The 23,575-nt window shown below is 42.6% G+C and overlaps 1 protein-coding gene across 1 annotated transcript in view; it reads left to right on the plus strand.

Annotated features, from left to right (window-relative positions):
• Window positions 1-21,649, plus strand: part of NOL7 (nucleolar protein 7) — a 41,294-nt gene extending 19,645 nt beyond the window's left edge. The window contains exons 4-8 of the mRNA XM_073631083.1: window positions 2,502-2,542; window positions 10,475-10,529; window positions 11,738-11,859; window positions 15,315-15,392; window positions 18,997-21,649. Of these exons, the coding sequence (XP_073487184.1) occupies window positions 2,502-2,542; window positions 10,475-10,529; window positions 11,738-11,859; window positions 15,315-15,392; window positions 18,997-19,061 (361 nt within the window). The 3' untranslated portion in view covers window positions 19,062-21,649. The remainder of the gene's footprint in view (window positions 1-2,501; window positions 2,543-10,474; window positions 10,530-11,737; window positions 11,860-15,314; window positions 15,393-18,996) is intronic.
• Window positions 21,650-23,575: the final 1,926 nt, after the last annotated feature.

Genomic DNA, 23,575 nt, shown 5'->3' on the forward strand with positions numbered 1-23,575 from the left:
GCACTGGGCTTACTGACTTCCACGCTTCCGGCAGTTCAGTGGGCAGGGCTGCACTTTCGCCCCCTACAGCTGTTTATTCTGAGTGTCTGGGACCACAGTCCAGCATCTCTGGACTCCCTTATATCTGTGCCAAGTCAGGTCAAAAGGTCCCTCTGGTGGTGGAGGAAAGGGTCCAATCTCTCACAGGGCCTGGAGTGGGTTCTTCCAGTGTCCAGAACGGTTACGACCGATGCGAGCGGCACAGGGTGGGGAGCACACCTAGATTCCAAGATGATGCAAGGCACCTGGGAAAAAGAAGACGCAAAGAAGTCCTCGAACTGGAGGGAACTGAGAGCAATAGAGTTGGCTCTCAGAGCTTTTCAGAGAGAACTCCTGGGGCAGCATGTGAGGGTCCGTTCGGACAACTCATCAGCAGTGGCCTACATCAACAGGCAAGGGGGAACCAGGAGCAGATCCTTGTGGGGTCTGGCAGAATCCATCCTCAGGTGGGCCGAAGGGAGCATTCTCTCTCTCTCTCTCTCTGCAATACATCTGAAGGGGGAGCAGAACCACGTAGCAGATTTTCTGAGCAGAAAAATGCTGAAGGAAGGCGACTGGGTCTTGAACCAGGACATCTTCGAGATGATTACTCGGAAGTGGGGGGGTCCCCTCCGTGGATCTCTTCGCCTCAAAGGCGAATACAAAAGCTCGTCTGTTCTTTTCCCTAAACAGATGGGACGGAGCAGCCGGGGTGGATGCACTAGCTCAGAGCTGGCGTTTCTCAAAGTGTTATGCCTTCCCCCCTCCCGTAATGATTCCAGCAGTTCTGAGAAAATTTCGGTCAGAAGACACAACCCTCATTCTGATCGCACCACACTGGCCAAGGAGGCCGTGGTTCTCCCTCTTGAAGAGTCTGACAGTGGAGCCTCCCTGGATTCTGCCTATCCGGGAGGATCTTCTCTCTCAGGGTCCAATCTGTTGCCCTCAGGTGGAGCGATGGAACCTCGCAGCGTGGCTACTGAGGAAGAATTGCTAAAGGGCAAAGGTTTCTCGGACCGGCTAGTGACAACTCTCCTAAATTGCAGGAAAAGAGAGACGCAAGCCATTTACCTAAAGGTGTGGAAACGCTTTAACAGTTGGTGCACAGAAAGCTCCTTCGATGTACGAAGTTCTGTAGCAGTATTAGAGTTTCTGCAGGCAGGAGCGGACAAAGGATTAGCCCTTAGCACCTTGAAAGGACAGGTATCGGCACTAAGCGTTTTCCTGGAAAAGCCGCTAGCTATAGTTCCTTGGGTAGCTAGGTTTTTTAGAGCTTTAGGCAGACAGAGGCCTGTTAAAAGTTCCCCATTCCCAGTGTGGGATCTTTCCTTAGTTTTACAGTCTCTTACAGGGGATCCTTTTGAGCCATTGGAATCCTGTACCTTGAAGTTGATCACCCTCAAAACTGTGTTTTTGGTGGCGATCACCACAGCAAGGAGAGTAAGTGAACTCGAAGCCCTTTCTATTAGGGCGCCTTTTTTTTCAGGTTTTTCCGGACCGTTTGATTTTTAAAACGGATCCGGCCTTTTTACCAAAAGTGGCCTCTAGTTTTCATAGGGGCCAGGAAATTATTTTACCTACCTTCTGTTCGAATCCTGTGAGGGAACAGGAGCATATTTTTCACAAACTGGACGTTAGAAAGTGTGTCCTTCAGTACTTAGATAGTACAAAACAGTTTAGGAAATCCGATTCTTTTTTTGTATTGTTTTCAGGGGCTAGGAAAGGGTTCAAAGCCTCTAGACGATCAATAGCCAGATGGTTAAGGTTGGCCATTAGCCAGGCCTATGTAATCGGGGGTTTGGAGCCCCCGGAGGGTATTAAAGCACATTCCACCAGGGCAGTGGCAACTTCTCAAGCAGAGTGGGCTGGTGCTTCTCCGGAGCAGATCTGTAGAGCAGCAACGTGGTCCAGTTTTTCCACGTTTGTGAAGCATTACAGATTGGACCTGCTGTCAGCCAAAGACCAAGCCTTTGGGTGTAAGGTGCTGCAGGCAGTAGTCCCTCCCTAAGGTAAGGTGCTCGCTTATCCTCTCTATGGTGCTGTCCTGAAAGATGAATGGGGAAAAACGGAGTTACTTACCGGTAACATCCTTTTCCAGGAATCTTTCAGGACAGCACTAGTACCCACCCAGGTTTTTGATTATCTATGAAAACTCATCGCATGAGAACGTCAGGTAAGATAAAGATTTGTATGACGTATTCTTGTGTCTCCCCAGCTGGCCGGAGGAACTCGTGAAGAACTGAGGGGCCGTTGGGAGGATGAGATTTAAATATTGAATTGGAAGGCGGTGTTTCCTAAGAGGGGAGGAGCCGGTGTCTCTCTATGGTGCTGTCCTGAAAGATTCCTGGAAAAGGATGTTACCGGTAAGTAACTCCGTTTTTTCCATCCTTTTGATTTTTTTTAATCTAAAATTTTCATATGTGTCCCCCTTCTCTGTCTGGTGTATCAGTACCTATTAAACTGTGGTTGGTTTCTTTTTATAGAGATGAACCCTCCGAACCTACTGATGAGACAAAGGGAAAAGGTAAGATTTAATAGTTGACTTTATCCTTGTCTATGATATAAAGCCAGATTTACATTGTGCTTGGAATATTTGTTAAATTGTTTGGGTATCAATATATACTTGTATAATGTAGGGTGCCCCCCTTACCAGGCATTTAATAATTACTATCTGGGCTTTCTCAATGGGTAACAAACAGGGTAGAAATACATTTTGTATAAAATGTTGGCTCTCTAGCACAGCATCCTAAGCTCTGAACATAAACAAAAGTAATTTGAAGTAAATGTGAAAGCAAGGATTCATAAACAAGCATGGTATATACTGTCACTATGTATCAATTTCAATGAGTTTCAAAAGTTTCAAGCATCCCCAAAATATCTTTCTTTATCTTACATCATGGGACACAGAGCCTAAGTAATAACTTAATGGGTTATGGGCCACCCTCAGGTGTTGACACTGGTATACCCAATACAGGAAGTTCACTCCTTTATATAACCCCTCCTCCTTCCAGGAGTACCTCAGTTTTTTGACAGTGTCTAAGGTGTTGGTTACGAGTGAAGATGTGCTCTGAGGAGCTCCGAAGGGACCCATGCTGGATTTAACCACTTCAGTACCACGGACGTCATATGACGTCCTGGGTTTTTGGGTTGGTATATCTGAATGATGCCTGTAGTTACAGACATCATTCAGATATTGCCGGTTTCAGCCGGCGAATCTCACACGTCCCCCCTCCCGCCGCCCTCCGGTGCTTGCTCCGACTCACCGTTACGATCGGTGAGGCGGAGAGTGGATCCGCCGGCGCCGGATGTAGATCATAGAGATTTCCGGCGGACCAGATGGTCCCCGGAGTCTCTATGATCGTCGGAGGCCGGGCGCGATGTTATGACGTCACGCCCGGCCTCTCCATTCAAAAAAACGGCGCCGCTTCGGCTGGGAAGCGGTGATCGTTTTATTTTTGTATTTTTTTTATTTCAGGCTTCCCAGCCTAGTGGTGAGATATGGGGTCTTATTGACCCCATATCTCACTATTAAGAGCACCTGACATGTCATATTGCTATTGCAAGGGATGTTTACATTCCTTGTAATAGGAATGAAAGTGATCAATTTTTTTTTTTTTTTTTTTTCAAAAAAGTGTCAAAATAAAAAAAAAAAAAATATAATTAACAACAAAAAAAAAAAAAAAAAAATTTTTTTAAAGCGCCGCTGTCCCCGTGTGCTCGCACGCAGAAGTAAACGCATACGTAAGTCCCGCCCACATATGAAAACGGTGTTCAAACCATACATGTGAGATATCGCCACGAACGTTGGAGCGAGAGCAATAATTTTGGCCCTAGACCTCCTCTGTAACTCAAAACATGTAACCAGTAAAAAAATTTCAAGCGTCGCCTATGGTGTTTTTTAAGTACCGAACATTGGCGCCATTCCACGAGCGTGTGCAATTTTGAAGCGTGACATGTTAGGTATCTATTTACTCGGCGTAACTTCATCTTTCACAAAATGCAAAAACATTGGGCTAACTTTACTGTTTTGTCATTTTTTTAAACACAAAACAGTTTTTTCCCCAAAAAAACACGTTCGAAAAATTCCTGCGCAAATACTGTGTGAGATAAAAAGTTGCAACAACCGCCATTGTATTCTCTAGTGTCTTTGCTAAAAAAAACATATATAATGTTTGGGGGTTCTATGTAATTTTCTAGCAAAAAAATGATGATTTTTACATGTAGGAGCAAAGTGTCAGAATTGGCCCGGTATTGAAGAGGTTAAATAACCTCCACAGTCAGATCCATCCAAGCCACTGAGGCCACAGGATGGTTCCCGGGCCTCGCATAGAAGAGCGAGGTTTTTCCTGTAACGCTTCCTTGAGAGTTGGACCCTAGGAACCAGGACTCTTTTTGGTCTTGCTACATTACCTAAAGTTGCCCTGAGGGGTGTGTACATGTCTTTGAAGGTATACTAACGCAGTCCGCCATGATGGGTGAAATTTGGATCTGTCTGTTCCAGCAGTATCCTTCAGCGAGGATAAGGTAAGGGAAGAGCGGTGTTACATGATTATTCAAAGTGTGACGGCACTAAAGCCTCAACTGCTAAGAAACACCCCCCCCCCCCGCGAGGGGTGCGGGGTGGCTTTCTTATATAAACATTTTTATGTTTACCTGCCTTTTAGCATTACTCCTAATGCAAGGAAGCCAGCTTCTCTCATATATGTGAGAAGAAATCCCTCCGTTCCTGCCAGAAGGGCCGCATGACGGCCGCAGCAGCCTCTTATTTGGGTCTGTGTCTCAGACCTGAATGCCGTGCCGTCCGCGCGTGGGCTGAGGTTCACTTTTGAAAAGAGGAGATGGGGAGGGTCAGTGGAATGAGAGGCAGTCGGCGCTGGGTGCGGGACTCAGCGTCCACGTGGAGCACACGACGCACAGGCAGTCAGGCTTACACCTGAGAAGTCTATAAAAGCGGACACTCTTATGACTAAATGTCTCTACCAGAGCAGCTGAATAAAGAGTCTGCCACACAAGAGCTCCGGGGCACGTGAGGGGTGTATACAGGCATTTCCAGTACAGGAAAATACAGTGTTTAGCATCAGATTAATCTTTATGCTGCCATTGTTATTTCTATACTATTGCTCAGCAAATAGTACATTTTTATTAGAGTGCCTCTGCTTTTGTGCTTAGCACTATGGCTTTCAAGGTTACCACAAAGGCACCAAAAGTTCCAACCCCAGGCGCGGGGAACTCCAGTCATGCCTCCACACTGTCATCCTCTCTGGAGATACCAGATATGGCAAGCCAGGGTGAGTCTTTGGAACCGATTGGTGGTACAACTGCTTCTCACACTTCAGCCCCTGTATACGTGACTGAAGATGCATTTTCCTCTGCCCTGCAGGGCCTAGAAGGCTTTATTTGCATCCTCTATCCAAGTGGATAGAAAGCGTGCTAGATCTTCTTCCCCCACTTCAGATCCTTTACCAAGGGAACGGGATGGGGACAGGATGAGGTATTACTCTCAGGCGATCGAGAGGAAAAACAAGCCGATTATTCCTCTGCGCAAGAAACAACATTTGATGATGTAGCTTCACAATCTGAGGTACAAATCCTTACGGAAATGGTTCGCTACGCTTTCATGCTACCCCTAACAGTTAGCTGAAAGTCCGGTTTCTTCCTTGGGTTCTTTAAAACCTTTACAGCCTTTGCATGCATTTCCTGTCCATGCATTACTAGAAAAGCTTATTTATGCTGAATGGGATCACCTGGATAAGCATTTTCTCCCTCCAAAGAGATTCTTGTTCTCTATCCCATGGAGGAAAAATTCACCAAAAAATGGAAGGTTCCGGCAGTTGACGCTGCGATTTCCAGTGTGAATAAAAGTTTAACTTATCCAGTAGACAATGCACAGATGCTTAAAGATCCAACGGATAAGTACCAAAAAGCATTATGTTTTGCCATAGCCATAGATGTTTTGCCATGGCTCAGGGGGTGATCATACAGATCCCCACAGAAGAGCAAGGTTTGGGGTTTTATTCAAACCTATTTACGGTACTAAAACCAAATGGTGGTGTCAGACCCATTCTAGATCTAAGGAATCTAAATCGGTTCATGAAAATGCGCTCCCTTCGCATGGAGTCGATCAGGTCAGTGGTCTCCATTCTACAAGGAAGAGAACTTCTGGCGTCCATCGACATCAGGGATGCATATCTGCATGTCCCTATATTTCCCGCTCACCAAAGGTTTCTGCGATTCGAAGTAGAACAGCAGCACTTTCAGTTTGTAGCCTTGCCTTACAGGCTAGCCACAGCACCCCGGGTATTCACAAAAGTACTGGCCCCCACCTCTAGCCAGGTTAAGGGCACAGGGCATAACAGTCTTGGTGTACGTAGATGATCTATTGCTAATAGACCAGTCAGTGGCTCACTTCGAGCAAAGTGTATGCATTACAACCAGTTACCTGGAAAGTCTGGGTTGGATCCTCAACCTAGAAGTCCTCCTTAAAACCATTAAGAAGGCTGGAGTATTTGGGCCTGATCATGGACACAGCCCAGAAAAAGGTGTTCTTGCCTTCGGCAAAGATCAGCTCCATACGAGAGCTGGTGCGGATGGTCAGGTCGAAAAGAAATCCCTCAATTCGCCTTTGCATGAGGTTGTTAGGAAAGATGGTGGCTTCATTCGAAGCAGTCCCCTATGCCCAGTTCCATTCAAAACTGTTGCAAAACAGTATCCTGTCTGCTTGGAACAAAACGATCCAAGCTTTGGACTTGCCAATGCGGCTGTCCCCAAGAGTGTCCCAAAGCCTCAGTTGGTGGTTATTAACCCAGAATCTGCTGAAAGGAAAGTCCTTCAGACCAATTATCTGGAAAGTAGTAACGACAGATGCCAGCCTTTTAGGCTAGGGAGCAGTACTAGACAAGACGACTGTCCAGGGACAGTGGCCAAGAAAGGAAAGAGCCTTGCCCATCAACATCCTAGAGATTCAGGCAGTGCGTCTGGCTCTGAAAACCTGGACCTTCAGGTTAAGGGATTGTCCTGGCAGGATCCAATCCAACAATGCCACGGCTGTGGCCTATATCACTCACCAAGGGGGCACCAAGAGTGCCTCAGCGCAGAGAGAGGTGAACCATATTCTAACTTGAGCAGAAAGGAATATTTCGTGCCTATCGGCAGTCTTCATTCCGGGAATAGAGAATTGGCAGGCGGACTACTTAAGTCGCCAGCAGTTATTTCCAGGGGAATGGTCAACATTTTTGGGGCTGTTTGCCAAAGATGGGGGATTCCAGACATAGATCTTCTAGCGTCCAGATTCAACATGACGTTAGTCAACTTTGTGTCCAGGACAAGGGATCCACTCGCATGCGGAACAGATGCATTGGTAACCCCATGGGATCAGTTCTCACTGATCTATGCATCCCCCCTATTCAGTTGTTGCCACGACTTCTTTGCAGGATCAAGCTGGAAAGAAAGCTGGTAATTCTGGTAGCACCAGCAAGGCCCAGAAGGTCATGGCATGCAGAAATCGTAAAGATGGCAGTGGAGGGTCCATGGTCCCTCCCACTAAGGCCAGACCTGCTTTCACAGGGGCTGATATTCCAAACGCTAAATTTTAACGGCCTGGCTATTGAAACCCACATTCTGAAGAAACGTGGGCTTTCCGAGTCAGTTATCTCTACTTTGATTAATGCAAGGAAACCAGCATCCAGAGCTATATATTATAGTCTGGAAGGCTTACGTTTCCTGGTGTGAATCCAAGGGTTGGCACCCTCGGAGATATATCACAGGCAGAATTCTTGCCTTTCTACAATTAGACGTAGAGATGAAGTTGGCCTTAAGTACTATTAAGGGCCAAGTCTCAGCCTTATCGATTTTATTTCAAAGACTGCTTGCTACGCATTCTTTAGTCTGGGGTTTTATGCAAGGGGTGATGCGGATTAATCCGCCAGTTAAATCACCTTTAACCCCTTGGGACTTGAACTTAGTTTTGTCAGTGTTACAAAAACAGCCATTTGAACCGATACAGCATATTCCCTTAGGGCTCTTTTACACGGGGCGGATCAGTGATGATCCGCCCCGTGAACACCTGCCTGCTCAGTGGGGATCGCTCCGCCGATCCCCGCTGAGCAGAAAGATGACAGGACCTGTCAGAGCGCCGCTCTCCCCTATGGGGGATCGGATGATGACGGACCGTAGTGTCCGTCGTCATCTGATCCGAAAACTGATGGAAAAGTAGGGTTTTCCTCCGTTACACTTTTTGGATCAGAGCGGGTCGGATGTCAGCGGACATGTCACCGCTGACATCCAACGCTCCATAGGGATACGTGTATGTCCGTTTTTCATCCGAAAACGGAAGAATGAAAAACGGACATACGGACACCCCGTGTGAAAGAGCCCTTAGTCCTTCTGACAAGGAAGCTGGTATTTTTGGTTGCTATATCCTCAGCAAGGAGGGTTTCAGAATTGGCTGCTTTTTCTTGTAAAGAGCCATATTTGATTTTTCATGAGGACAGGGTGGTGTTACACCCTTACCAAAAATAGTCTCAGGTTTCCACCTGAACCAAGATATTGTCCTGCCATCAGTTTTTCCAAAACCATGTACCAGGGAAGAAACGTCACTACATTGTCTTGATGTGGTGAGAGCAGTGAAAATCTATTTAAACTGCTCAGATTCGTAAGAGTAATGTCTTATTTATTATGCCAGAGGGTCCTAAGAAAGAACAGGCAGCATCGAAATCCATTGTCGCTAAGTGGATTCGACAAGTGATAATTCAAACTTATGATTTCAGGGGTAAGATTCCCCCTTTTCAAGTTAAGGCACACTCTACCAGGTCAGTTAGTGCTTCTTGGGCAGTGCGTCACCAGACCTGCATGGCTCAGATCTGTAAGGCCGCAACTTGGTCTTCAGTGCGTACATTTACAATATTTTATCAGGTGGATGTAAGGAGGTATGAGGATATCCCCTTTGGGCGCAGTGTGCTGCAGGTGGCAGTATAAGTCCACAGGTCTGGGGGTGCCCTACGGTTTGTCTCTCCCTCACCTCAAATAGCATTTCTATGGGACGTCCCATTAAGTTATTAGGCTCTGTGTCCCATGATGTACGATAAAGAAAATAGGATTTTTATAACAGCTTACCTGTAAAATCCTTTTCTTGGAGTACATCATGGGAGAGGCCCCTCCCCTCTTTTATGGGGTTTAAGTATATTGCTTTGCTACAAAAGCTGAGGTACTCCTGAAAGGAGGAGGGGTTATATAAGGAGTGAACTTCCTGGATTGGGTATACCAGTGTCAACACCTGAAGGTGGCCCATAACCCATTAAGTTATTTCTTAGGCTCTGTGTCCCATGATATACTCCAAGAAAAGGATTTTGCAGGTAAGCTGTTATAAAAAAAAAATTTTTTTTTTCATCAGTCAAAAGTCATCCACTTTATAGCCAGGACTGTGGGCATTTTGAAAGATACAGCAACTCTTCATTTTCAGTGACAACACTGTATGGTAGTAGCCTGTAGGTGTGGATAATTGTTATAATTACCATTGTGGCCTCATGCCACAGGGTGTTAAAAATGCTGCTTTTAGAATCGTGTTTTTTTTTTTTTTTTTCCTACTGTTAAACGCCCCTATGTATCCATGCACACATAGGCGTTTAGCGGCAGAAAATAAAACCCAGAGTGCCCAGGAGAACGCCCAATGTGCCTTAACACGTGTAAACGTGTGTATGCGAAATTTAGGGCTAAGCGCATTCATTCATTCCAATGCCCAGAATAAATTTAATAGGCGCGTTTTTAACTCTGCTTTTTCCTCCCCTGGAGCATAGCCGTCCAGAGGAATAAAAAACTGTCCTGTGTGCATGGGGCTTAATATGTTTAAGTTATTGCATCCTCCTCCAGCAGAAGCAAGCACTGTGGGGTGGCAAAACCACTACTGCATTGGGTGAGCATTGTCCGCGACAGCACTGTGACTGGAAAGATCAGGTAAAATTCAGTGCAATACAACAGAAAAGTTAAAATTAAGCTTTGCAAGTTGGCTATTGCTTGAGCAGCTGCATATTTTTCATTTTTGGGTTTATGTACATTTAAATACAGAAAGTTCTCACTTTTTTATGTGACTCGATCTCTGAAGATTTTAATTTCATCTGTCTTTTTTTTTTTTTTTCTATTCTCTTAACACTGAAGCCTCTTCAACTCTTTCTCTATTGCATTGGGAGAGCTGTTCATGTTCACGTAATAGGCAGGGAGGTTTTCCAGCTGTACATGTGTTTATTGCTTTATAGAACACTTAATTTGGTACGGAAGTGCCAAGAAGCATCTGGGTAACCAACCCGTCTGTTTAAATGTGCAGGCGCAATTATCCAATCAGAGAGGTAGAAGAGAAATTTGAGCATTTTGGTACAGCAAGCCAAAAACAGAGCTAATCACCCTGTTGTGTGCTGTATGTTGTGCTCCCATCATTTTAAGACCTAATCTGTATTTCTTTTAACAGAGAAGGAACACGGTGGCAAAACTAAACATGCTAAGAAGTTACGTCCTAGAAAAAGGTACTAGATTTTCTTTTGCAGTACTAAAAACTACCTTTCACATAAGGATATATATATTTTTTTTTTGTTTATTTTTTTTAATTGGAGCCTATACGAAGGGAGCAGTCGAATGTCAAGCAAAAAAAAATATATTTTGCAATTAAAAATAAAGTTAAATGTTTTTAAATTACTTTTGTGTGTACCCGGAAATTGTAGCCCAAAGGTAATCCTGTCTTTTCCTTGCCCTATTTCTGGTCTGTGAATGATTGCTGTTCAAAGCCATATCCTGCAGAGAAACAAGTGCCCTGAAAGGTTTATTTACTTTGGTACATTTCTGTTTACACAATTTGAAGCTGCACAATTGAAACGCTTTGGAACAATTGCCCTGGTTTGATAGTCATCATGTTGCTTAGACCTGCCCACACGATATATAACTTTCCTAGCGGCCAATCTCTAGGTTCGGGAGCTTTCTTATAATGAAGCTCTGGTGATGTCACCATTTCCTGTAATGGTGACTATGACTGGGGAAGGAGCTGTGGATGGAAATGTCATTTATAAAGAGGTCAGAGGGGTGAATTCGCTCCCTGTGTGGATGAATTTAGCTAAGCAGAACTTTGGTTCTGTAACTATAATAAAAAAAAAAAAGCTAGCATCTGGCTTCTGTGAATAATCCCTGTTTTGTAAAACTTAGTACGAACTAACTAAACTTACAATATGTATTTTGAAAGATTACAGTTTTGTTTTTTTACATGTTAGGCCCCTTTCACACGATCGGACTGTTCAGATCCGCCTGTCAGTTTTGACGGCGGATTTGAACAGGCGCTCCATGTTAGCCTATGGAGTGATGGATGTCAGCGTCGACATGTCCGCTGATATTCGACCCGGTCCGATCCGCATAAAGCAGACGGATGGCCCTACTTCGAGATCCGTCGCTATCAGATCGGGTGAGATCTGATGAAAACGGACATGCTGTCCGTTTTCGTCTGATCCCTCCATAGGCAGCAGCGGCGCCTGACAAGCCCCTCCCCGCTCGGTGAGCAGAGAGGGACCTGTCATCCGCCGGCTCAGCGGAGATCCACGGAGAGATCTCCTGCTGAGCCAGCGGACCGAGGCGGGCTCCGTGGAAACTGGGTCCGCCTCGTGTGAATGAGGCCTAAGGCACATGAAACTGCTTGAAAGAAATGAATGAATGTTTTCCAATCTTACCTGGCATATTTCTCTTATCACAGTCTCCAAAACAACTATATGGTTGTGCACCTGAACGATCAAAATGCAATTGATTTACAGCAGCAAAAAGCAAAACAGTTCCTCCAGAGCACATTGTATGGAAAAAACAAAAACAGGACAACAGGTCTGTATTGTATGATCGTGGTGAATCCTTTTATGTCTGTCTGTAATGGCTTTTATTTAAAGTTGTGATAAACCCAACATTTTTATTTTCCCCTATATTAAAGCTTGTATGATGTACTTTCAAAATCTTTTAAAAATGCATTGGTAACAAGATATAGATATCGGCTTTGGATGTCGCTAGCGATTGTGCAGTTCACTGTGCGTTCACAGCACACTGCCTGTGCTGTGATTGCAGAGCGCTCCATCGCGTAATTGTTACCCCAGTGCACATGCATGTATTATTTAGAATTAGGAAGGTTGAAAGAATGTTAAATTCTACTAGAATAAAAAAAATAAATTAACCTTACTGTGTCCTCTCTCAGTAGAAGTTTGATGAATTGACTAGATCAGTAATCCAAATGATGAATTATGCAAAATGTGCTGGAAAAGGTGACACCATGTTTAAAGTCTCTTTTGAGAACTCTGCACACTGGCCACTAGATTTTACATCACATATCATAATGGTACTTTTCCTTAGGTGAAAACCGAGACCATGTTAAAGGATTTTTAAAGGATAGGTTTACCTTTTGGGGAAAAAATAATAGATGCACATATTTTTGCAAAAAATGTGCATTAATTATTTTTTTCTTAAGGAGCCTGGATAGCATTGCACCCGTTATCAGTGAATTGGGTGTAATGCCAGACTCCTACAGACAAGCTCTGCAGCTTTCAGCCCATATCTTCATATGTACTGACTGTTTAACAAGCCCTGCAGTTTGTAAACCGCTTGTAATGAACTACAAGGCTACTCATCAGTGACAGTCTCAGTCTATTAAGAACTACAAGCAGCCAGCTGCAATGGCTCACGGTAGTTGTATTTTGTGCATGCAATGTCACGGTTGTGTGGATAAAGCCCAGCACGGCCCCGTTTCAAATGTTGACAGCTGGCGTGGGGAGAAGATTCCCCTCTCGCTGTCACAGAGAGGGGGAAAGGCTGCAGCTACTGGAACATGTTACATGTTCCACCCTAAATATGGGCGGAACATGTAACATGTTCCAAAAAGGTGAACTTATCCTTTAAATGCCTAAAAAAAATATCACCTGTTTGTCTGTAAACACAAAAACTGTAAATGAATGACGCGCCTGTGTGCGCGGCCACGTTACTTTCAAATAGTGACAGCGGGTTTGCGGGGAAGATCCTCCGCTCGCTGTCGCAGGGAGAGGGAGAGAGGCTGTAGCTACTGGAACATATAACATGTTCCAGAAGGTGAGCTTATTCATTTAAATACCTAAAATGACACCTGTTTGTGTGTCTGCATTTCACTACTTGACGCTAGTATGCTGGTCGTATACAGTACACAACAATGGTGTGATTTTGTTTTGATATATCATTTTTCCACATAACGAGCGGCTAAATCTGAAATCTGCTTAAGAATGATCATATCATAAGTTTGTGGACTGGAAGAGGTTAAAAGTAAAAGCAAAACTGTGTTCAGTTTACTTGCATTCATTGCATTGGCTTTTTACCAGTAAAGCATTACTTAAAACTTACAATTATTAAATACAATATACTTAAAATACAATTCTAAGAAAAAATGGGGTTTACAGCTCTGTGATTTGCTAGGCAGATATTACATTCTGGCAGACAGAATCCCTGAAATAGCACACTTTAGCTAGAATTATACAAGCACAGACTAGGCTACAGCTTCACTGGTCATTAGCTTGCCATATAGAAATATGGAAAACGTTGACATGTGACTTCTGTTACAAAAGCATCCAGGTCAAAAGTCAGGATGAAAAGTAATAAAGCAGCTCTTGCATCTTTAAAGGCAAATCTGTATTGGCAGCTCCAATTTACCTGGTCAGACACATTTTCTTTAACCCCTTTGCTCCTAAAGGTAAAACAAATGTATAATGATGTAAAATAATGCATTTGGGTGGCAAAAATGTGAATGCAATCTATACACTGGGCGGAGAACCTCTGGGGGAATCTAGGATGAAAAAGGACCTGGGGGTCCTAGTAGATGATAGGCTCAGCAATGGCATGCAATGCCAAGCTGCTGCTAACAAAGCAAACAGAATATTGGCATGCATTAAAAAAGGGATTAACTCTAGGGATAAAGCGATAATTCTCCCACTCTACAAGACTCTGGTTCGGCCTCACCTGAAGTATGCTGTCCAGTTCTGGGCACCAGTCCTCAGGAAGAATGTACTGGAAATGGAGCGATTACAAAGAAGGGCGGATATGATTTCAGTTTACAAATACCATACTGGTGACCCCACAATAGGGATAAAACTTTTTTGTGGAAGGGAGTTTAACAAGACACGTGGCCACTTATTAAAATTAGAAGAAAAGACGTTTAACCTTAAACTACGTAGAGGGTTCTTTACTGTAAGAGCGGCAAGGATGTGGAATTCACATTCACACCACAGGTGGTGGTCTCAGCGGGGGGGGGCATCGATTAGTATTAAAAAACTATTAGATAAGCACCTGAACGACCGTAACATACAGGGATATACAATGTAATACTGACATATAATCACACTTATAGGTTGGAGTTGATGGACTTGACTTTTTTCAACCTCACCTACTATGTATGTAACTATGTAAATCTTAATGCCTAAGCACAATTTTGCAACTTTGACATGTGTTAGTAAAACTGTACATAACATCACAACTATTTTGTACATCCAGGTGGATTATACCTTGTTTTTTTCAGGACAAATTGGGCTTTCATTTGATGGTAAATGGTAATGAATATCTCATGTTTTTTTTTTTTTATTATCAAAGGAAAACTGGCCCATAATAGTAAAAAAATATATATTTTTTTTAAAAATGTAGCTGTATATTTCCTGCTACTACTATAACCTTCTACCAAAGAGCAACCCAAATGAAATTCTGACAATCGCAGCTATACCACATATGGGCATGTTAGTTGTTTGTACCCGTAGTACAGCTAAAAAAACAATAGTGCACATTTTGCTTCTTTTTTTTTTTAATCCTAACTAAAACACACTGATACTAATAAAAAAATAAAAAATTCCTGTCCAAAAGAATACTGACCCTGACCTTTGACCCAAACACTAACCCTCACACTGGCCTAGATCAAACCTTGATCTAGCAATTTTTTTAAATTTTATTATTTATTTATTTTCTACTCTGCAAAGGGAGAGAGATACGATGCATCTCTCTAATCAACTCACAGAGAAATGCGTGGGGACGGGATTCACAGTAACTGATCACTGTGATGGGCAATCAGAGGCTATCACAGCGATCAGGTGAGGGTGGCGTGCTCCCAGCACAAAGGGAGATGCGCAAATATGTGGCCCCACTGAAAAAAGCTCAGTCCAGTGAGGCCGCATAATTGTGTTACTTCGGCGTGAAGGGATTAAGTTACACAGTAGGATGGTTATCTCCTTCAGCAGGTGATAATATGCATAACACCTTACATATTTGTACTTTTATGTTTTTTGCAGCAAATGAATTTCTTTCCATTTCAAGAAAAACGGGAGCAAACAAAATGCCAGCAGTTAAGTTTATGGACAACTCCTGGGGTATGTAATAATATTCAACAGTATTTTATATATAATATATATATATATATATATATATATATATATATATATATATATATATATATATATATATATATATATATATATATATATATATATATATATAATCATACACTAAAGGGAGTGAAGTGTTTTTTTTTTTTTTTTTTTTTTTTTTACACAGAAAAACATTTAATTGTGTTTGTGTTGGCATATTTACTGTGAGTATTAAAACTGGAGTAGCTGTGCATAGCAACCAATCAGCTCCTGTGTTCAGCTTCTTGATTGTTAAGCCTTGAAAATGAAAGAGAGAAGCTGATTAGCTGCTCCGGTTCTGATTAATTCCCATCACTGTGTCTTCCACTGAAAATTCATTAAGGCTTTCTCATCAACATTTTGGTTGTTCTGTGGCGCTTATTCTTCAACTTCACTTGCACTATTGGAAGTGCAGCGATACAGAATTGTGTATGAGTTGGAGGTGGAGGCACAAAGTCCTGCAGCTAAATAAAAGGGAGCAAATCTATCAATAGGAATAAATAATATGGCGCATACTCAGTGAAACAATAATTAATAAGCTATAAAGTGCAATATTCAAAAGTGCAATAATCAAGTGAGAAACTTCATATATGTAATCTTACATAGAACTGCAAAAAATTCCAAAAGTGCAAAGGTGCTTCAAAGTGATAAGTACATGAAAATAAAATGTCCAATCAAAGTTAACAAAAAAATTCATAAAGTAAAGTTCCCCCTTCAAGTAAACAGGAAACATCCAATTCATCCAAAGTGTCGTCACCATCCGCTCAGTATTGTCCAATCAAGGATAATAGATAGTTAATAAAGTAAAGTGCTTGTGCAAGAAAAAAACGGAAACCATCCAAGTGTTGTCACCATCCGCTGTGTGCCAATAGTTTTCCCCAGCCTCTCACCGCATGCAGAGACCCCCATGGGTCGAGGCAAGCCTCTTGTATAGATGGAACAATAATTCCCAGCAATCAGTTGGTTTCCAGAGGTATCCAAAACCGCTCCAGTATAAGGATCGCTTTCGTGGCTCATCAAATACAGTTTACATGTAATAAGAGAAGGTGGGCTCCATAGTGCACTAATCCAGTAAAAATTTTATTTAAAACACAAGTAGTAACTTGTAAATTTTAGCATGTGTGTGTATAAACGGGAAAATAATTTATTCCCTGCAGATTTTGTAAGTATGCCAACTTACAAAGAAATGAAGGGTCTATACTTTTTTTTATCATCGGTGTGTTTTTAAATGCTAGAGACAGAATGTCAACCAAAAAGCCATAAAAAAACACGATACAAATGTTATAAATTGAGTTTCAGTTCAGTGAGTAAAATAAGTATTTGATCCCCTACCAACCAACAATAATTCTGGCTCCCACAGACTGGCTACCGTATGTCCTCATGTGGTACACAGATAAGTAATTTAAGAAGGTGCTCTTAACGACAACTCGTTATGTGTATAAAAGACACCTGTCCACAGAATCTTTCTTTCATTCAAACCTCACCATCATGGGAAAGACCAAAGAGCTGTAAAAGGATGTCGGGCACAAGATTGTAGACATGCACAAGGCTGGAATGGGCTACAAGACCATCAGCAAGAAGCTTGGTGAGAAGGAGACAACTGTTGGAGCAGTTATTTGCTTTTGGAAGAAATACAAAGTAACCACCAATCGCTCTTGGTCTGGAGTTCCATGCAAGATTTCGCCTCATGGGGTAATGATGATCATGAGAAAAATTAGGAATCGGGCCAGAACTACATGGGGGGGGAGCTTGTGAATGATCTCAAGGCAGTCGGGACCACAGCCACCAAACAAACTATTGGTAACACAATACACCACCATGGATTGAAATCCTGCAGCGCCTGCAAAGTCCCCCCTCCTCAAGAAGGCACATGTACAGGCCAGTCTGAAGTTTGCCAATAAAAAGCTAATCGATTCAGAGAAGGATTGGGAGAAAATGCTGTGGTCAGATGAGACCAAAATTGAGCTCTTTGGCATTAACTCAACTTGCCATGTATGGAGGGAGAAAATTGCTGACTATGACCTTAAGAACACCATCCCTACAGTGAAGCACGGAGGTGGAAACATGATGCTTTGGGGTTGTTTCTCTGCTAGGGTACAGGCCAACTTGAGGGGTCAATGGACGGGGCCATGTATTGTAAAATCTTGGATGAGAACCTTCTTCCCTCAGCTGGAACATTGAAGATGGGTCGTGGATGGGTCTTCCAGCATGACAACGACCCAAAACATACCGCCAAGTCAACAAAGGAGTGGCTTAAACAGAAGCACATTAAGGTCATGGAGTGGCCTAGCCAGTCTCCAGACCTTAATTCTATAGAATATTTATGGAGGGAGCTGAAACTTCAAATTGCCAAGCCACAGCCAAAAAACCTTATAGCAGTGCTCCAGGCTCCTTCAGAAAAAAAAATAAGCCAGCAGCTACAAATACTGTAGCTGCTGACTTTTAATGTTAGGACATTTATCTGACCAAGGATCCAGAGGTGTCTTCACCTGAGGCTGCTGCCATCTCAACTAATGGAAACCGAAAATGAAGCCATGCAGCTTAACAACCAGTCCCCTACTGTGAATGCGCAGATTGCTTCATGAATGGCTCGGCAGCGGGGGGGGGGGAAGGGGGGCGAATTTCCGGTTGAGTTTGCTGTGGCAAAGTCAGATAGAAGTGGGAGTAGGTACCTACTACGCCAACACCCCCCTTGCAGGGGCAGGAGGCAAACAAGTGGAGCTTCCTCTTTTGGGTGGATTTAGAGAAGATCTATAAAGAAGAGTGGACCAAAATCCCTCCTGAGATGTGTGCAACCCTGGTCACCAACTACAGGAAATGTCTTACTTCTGTGCTTGCCAACAAGGGTTTCTCCACCAAGTACTAAGTCATGTTTTGCTTGGGGATGAAATACTTTTTTTTTTTTTGCTCAACTCCATTTATAACATTTCTATCATGTTTTTTTTTCTGGATTTTTAGTTGATCTTCTGTCTCTATCATTTTAAATACACCAATGATAAAATGATAGACCCTTCATTTCTTTGTAAGCAGGCAAATTTACAAAATCTTCAGGGGATCAAATAATTTCCCCACAGTGTGTATGTATATATATATATATATATATATGTGTGTGTGTGTGTGTATGTGTGTATATATATATATATATATATATATATATATATATATATATATATATAAAAATTATAATTATATATATATATATAATTATAATTTTTGGGGTTCTGCATTTCAGGAAAAAAGAGCTCCAGCAGTGCTATAAACACTACTTGGGATTTCAGTGCAGCAAAGAGTTGTCTGCTCACTACAAGCGGTTAGGAGCACACTAAATTTCTGGCAGGATTGACCAATTTTGTTCAGCAATTTTCTGCTTTTTAAAGAGATAAAACATGGGGAAATGTGTGTGTGTGTATGGCAAAGATGTACTGCATACTTTTAAGCAGGATATTTTTCATGCATATTATTAAAGTGAGAGCTTAACCTTATGCATTTCATTAGTAAATTCACCACATTTTGTGTAGACTGTTGTTGGGAAAAACTTTTGATCACCATTTATTATTTTTATAAACAGGAGAAGAGGAGAAACAGAAAGCAACAAAGTTCAACCTTCGGTGGAGAAATAGAAAGAAACTCTAAAATTGCCATAAACAAGACTCTGTAAATGTTGCACAGTGCATGTTTTCCTGTCCTTCACTGAAAATCTATAATGATTTACTGTTAGTTTTTGGGCATGTGCAAAGCCATTGTTTTTTTCTTTTAAACCTTATGTTCTACCACTTAATAATTTTGTGTATGGGTTGGCAGCCGGGGAAATAGCTTCATGTAACTAAAGCTATGACCAGATGGGAAATAAACCGATCAGACCCCACATAAAGGAAAGCAACACCATTTTTGTCTAGTCGCATCTTGAAAAAGTCAGAACCATCCAGTGGGCTAAGTGTAACTCTAAACAGTTCTGCTTCTCACGAAAATTCTGTACGCTTTTCCAGCATTCAAACACCTTAAGGATAAGTTCACCTTTTGGAACATGTCACATGTTCCACCCATATTTAGAGTGTAACATGTTCCAGTAGCTGCAGCCTTTTCCCCTCTCGTCCCTTCCTGTGACAGTGAGCGGAGGATCTTCTCCCCACACGCGCTGTCACTATTTGAAAATAATGCAGCTGTGCTGTGCTCCGCCCACATGGCCGCTTCATTCATTCACAGTTTCCCGTGAATGCACGTACTACAACCACCGTCGGCCATTGCGGCTGGCGGCTTGTAGTTCTGAATGGACTGCCAGGTCCCTGATGAGTAGCCTTGTAGTTCATTAACAGTCAGGCAGTATTTAGGTATGGGCAGATGGCTGCGTGGCTTGTCAACAGGAGTCTGGTATTACACCCCTAATCCACTAATTGCAGGTGCAATGCTTTCCAAGCTCCTTAGGGAAAAAATAATAAATGCACATTTTTTTTCTGAAAAAAAATTTGTGCATTTATTATTTTTTTCCCAAACGGTGAACTTTTCCTTTAAAGAAGTAGGGCCAAAGCTCTCTCTCTTCTGTGTCACAGTATTGCACTTAGTTCTGCACTCCTGTGACTTGGATTCAGCTGACAGCAGGCTAAAGCTCGCTGGCAGCTGATATTGCATAGCTGGTCCAGGCTCTGCAGGGATCCGGACAATAAAGTCAGGATCCATCCAGATGCCTGACCTGCAGCTTGGCTCAGCCTCTCAGTGCACCACTAGGAGCCTGAGCCAGCTGCACCCACCTCCTCTACAGCCCAGCCCCTCCAGTAAGCGCTGGAGGGGCAGAGCAGAGAGCTGATGACACAGTCACTGCGCTCTGCTCAGTAAAGTAGGAAAACTGAGCGATGATCGGTCACATGATCACCCAGTTCCCAGTCTTAGAGCCAGAGGGAGACAACTGCAGCATCGGGTCGATGCTGCATCCACATTGGTGGGTATTAATGTTTTTATTTTTTCCTGCACCTCTCTTTTAAAATATGTCAAATTGATATTCATGTCATCACTTATCCTAGAAGTGGAATAATACTGCGCAAATATACAATAAATAGGGCAGCTGCTACACAAAATGTGACAAATTTTAAACGAAGAGTGTAGAAAAATGTAGCGCTAACAAAATATATGCTCTGTGATACAGTGCAAGGAGAAAATGTGAAAAATCAAACCCAATGCATGTGGAAATGTACCTAAATGTAACAGTCATACACAAAGCAAAAAGTCCAAAATGAAGTGAATTATATCAAAGTCCAAAGGAAGCGCATGACAATAAGGTGTCAATCTTCTATCGTGCAAATGACCTTAAGAGACTTCAACAGTGGTGGATCCAATAGATGAAATAAGATGAGGTACTCTTACCAGAAAGGGTGGAGCCGGATGTCATCAACACCGGGTCAAAAAGGCTTGAATGATCAAATCATTGGTTCTCTCTGATGGAAGTAGAAGTCCGGGGTCTTCACGGATATCACCAGACGACCTAATGGAACTCTGCAGGACTGGAGACAGAAATGACTTGGCACTCTTAATTGTGACAAGTACACACTATAGATGGATGTGCTTTGTCTGAGGTTTAAAACCACTTTAGGCTTCAGATGTGAGGCAGTATAGCTGTAGCAGCTGCTATGCAGTTTATGGCTGCAGTGCTTTAGTAAATCAAAATTGAAGAGAGGTACCTGAGCCCAGGTATATGGGTAGTGATGGGACTGGAGAATTGTCCCTGCATGATTCTGCAAAATTAGTCCCGTCACCAGAGCTGTAGCAGCTGTCTCTGGCTTATTATCTTGCGCAGGTGGAGACCAGTAACCCAGTACAAATGTATCTGGGTGGTGCTGCCATTACTTGTCTGTTACAAGTGTTTTATTACAGCAAGTCCTTTGCTACTGGCACTTTGGAGCCTTGCTTTTTGGACTGTTTTCAGGTATTTGCATGGGTTTCATTGGAAATAAATGCAGTATTATGGCAAGAGGGATCAGCAGTTACAGAAATATTGGAAATATTTGTGCCTGATGTTCAGCTTTAAATGTAGATTTTGACTTTATGGTAGATGGGAAAATATGCACTGTTGGGGATCAGAAACTCAAAATAACACTGTTCTACGGATTGTGGATTATTTTTATTATGTTTCGGATTTCTGTGAAACCGGTTTTATTATGTACAGCTGTACACAAGTAAATGTATACAATTTTTATTTTCTCCTTTAATAAAAAAAAATGTTTTTGTCTTAATTTAGTGAGATTTTTAACGGGTTGGTAAAGGCTATGTACATGGAGAATTCTGCAGATGGCGTAGCAACTATAGCTGTCTGAATGGAATCTTTTCTTGAATGGGGATGACATGATTCATAGACATTCATGTGGTCCCAAACTCTGCGTCGCACATCCTCCTGACCTATATTTTAATGCAGCTCATTCAGGTCGGCATGAATGAACATTCATGTTTATTCAAATTAGTTGAGATTAAAAGAATATGCATCTCAGAATGTACACCTATCACAAGCATACTTCATTTATACTGATGCACAAAATATATTTGCTTATTCGGCCCACATCCACACTGTAGTTAAACAGGACAGTTTTACATAGTACACATTTCTCCCTCTGCTGATTCTAATTTTGGGAATGAACATCAGCATGTTGGGAGTTAATTTGCTGCAGTGAAAGTGCTGCACACTGGCGGGTTTATTGCTGCCTCAGAATAGAAATAGCCTAGCCATTGACCTCAGAAGATGTTAGAGATAAGTAGTTAAGCACCATATAGCAGATGGAGTGCTGAAGGCAGCTGATTTACTTCATTTTTATTCCTCGCTCAATCTACAGGCAAAGGATTTTGTTTGGGCTGTGATCCAGATTTGGTGTAAACAGATTGAACTGTGTTGGGTGCACTAATAGAACAAATGAAGTTGCAGCAATATGTTTCTATCTGAACCTGATGACAATGTACAAGAAAAGAAAAAAAAAATGTATAACTATATACAATAACTTATAACAAATGTAGTAAACAACGTACATAATTTGTTCCTCCAAAAACTCCTCTTCTCAAAAAGAAATTTGCAGTTCTTTTTTACCTTCTAAAGCTACATATACAAAGGTTGTTTTAGCCAAATTTAGGTACAGTGCTTCACATAAGTATATGCCACCTTGCACTTTCTACATTTTGTAGTGTTACAAATCGGAACTAAAATAGTTTTAAAGTAAAACTAAGCCCCCACAAATGGTCATTTTTGTAGAGCACTGTAAGTAAAACAGATTCATGTGTGTTTAAAAAAAATATATATATATATATATATATATATATATATATATATATATATATATATATATATATATATATATATATACAGCTGCCTCTTTGATTTCTGTCCCTGCACTGTACACATCCTGTAGACCAGGGCTCAGAATGTCAAGTCCTGAGCTACTAGCCAGGCCTCAAGGGTTACTCGCCACCAGTGCCCCACTCAACCCCTACCCTGCCCCTAAACACGCCCTCATAAGTTATCTCATGAAATGACACTTAAATGCTTTATGCAAAAATAAGTTACAAAAATAAATATTAACAACTTTATCAGTGCAGCCTCACCTGTGCCCCTCAATGCAGCCTCACCTGTGCCCCTCAATGCAGCCTCACCTGTGCCCCTCAATGCAGCCTCACCTGTGCCCACTGTTGCAGCCTTACCGTGCCCATATCAGCCACACCGTACCCATTGCAGCCTCGGGCAGAGGAATGCATGGCTGGAGGAGGCGCTGCACAAATTGTTGACACTATATAAAACCTGTATAATAAGTCTACAGCAGCCCTCAAATTTTCCACTCGCAAAATAAATGAGGGTTTGCGAGCTGGGCTGCCTGCCTGGGAGAGGGAGGGAGAGTACTGACGGCGGGGTTGATCGGGAGCTGTTCTCCCAGCGATCGCCCTGGGGAGGAAGAGGAGAGCCGCGGGATAGCACGTTGTTACCGGCGCTTACATTATAATCTGCTCTGCTAGACACAGCCCCGCCTCCTCCTGACCCGTGCCTATGCTAGAACGCATCCCATTCTGTCTATCAGAGGCGCAGGTCAGGAGGAGGGGCTGTGTCGAGTGGAGACAATTATAATGTAAGCCCCGCTAACAGCATGCTATCCTGTGGCTCTCCTCTTCCTCCCCGGGGCGATCGC

Source organism: Aquarana catesbeiana, linkage group LG05 (assembly GCF_042186555.1).
Source record: "Aquarana catesbeiana isolate 2022-GZ linkage group LG05, ASM4218655v1, whole genome shotgun sequence".
Lineage (NCBI taxonomy): Eukaryota > Metazoa > Chordata > Amphibia > Anura > Ranidae > Aquarana > Aquarana catesbeiana.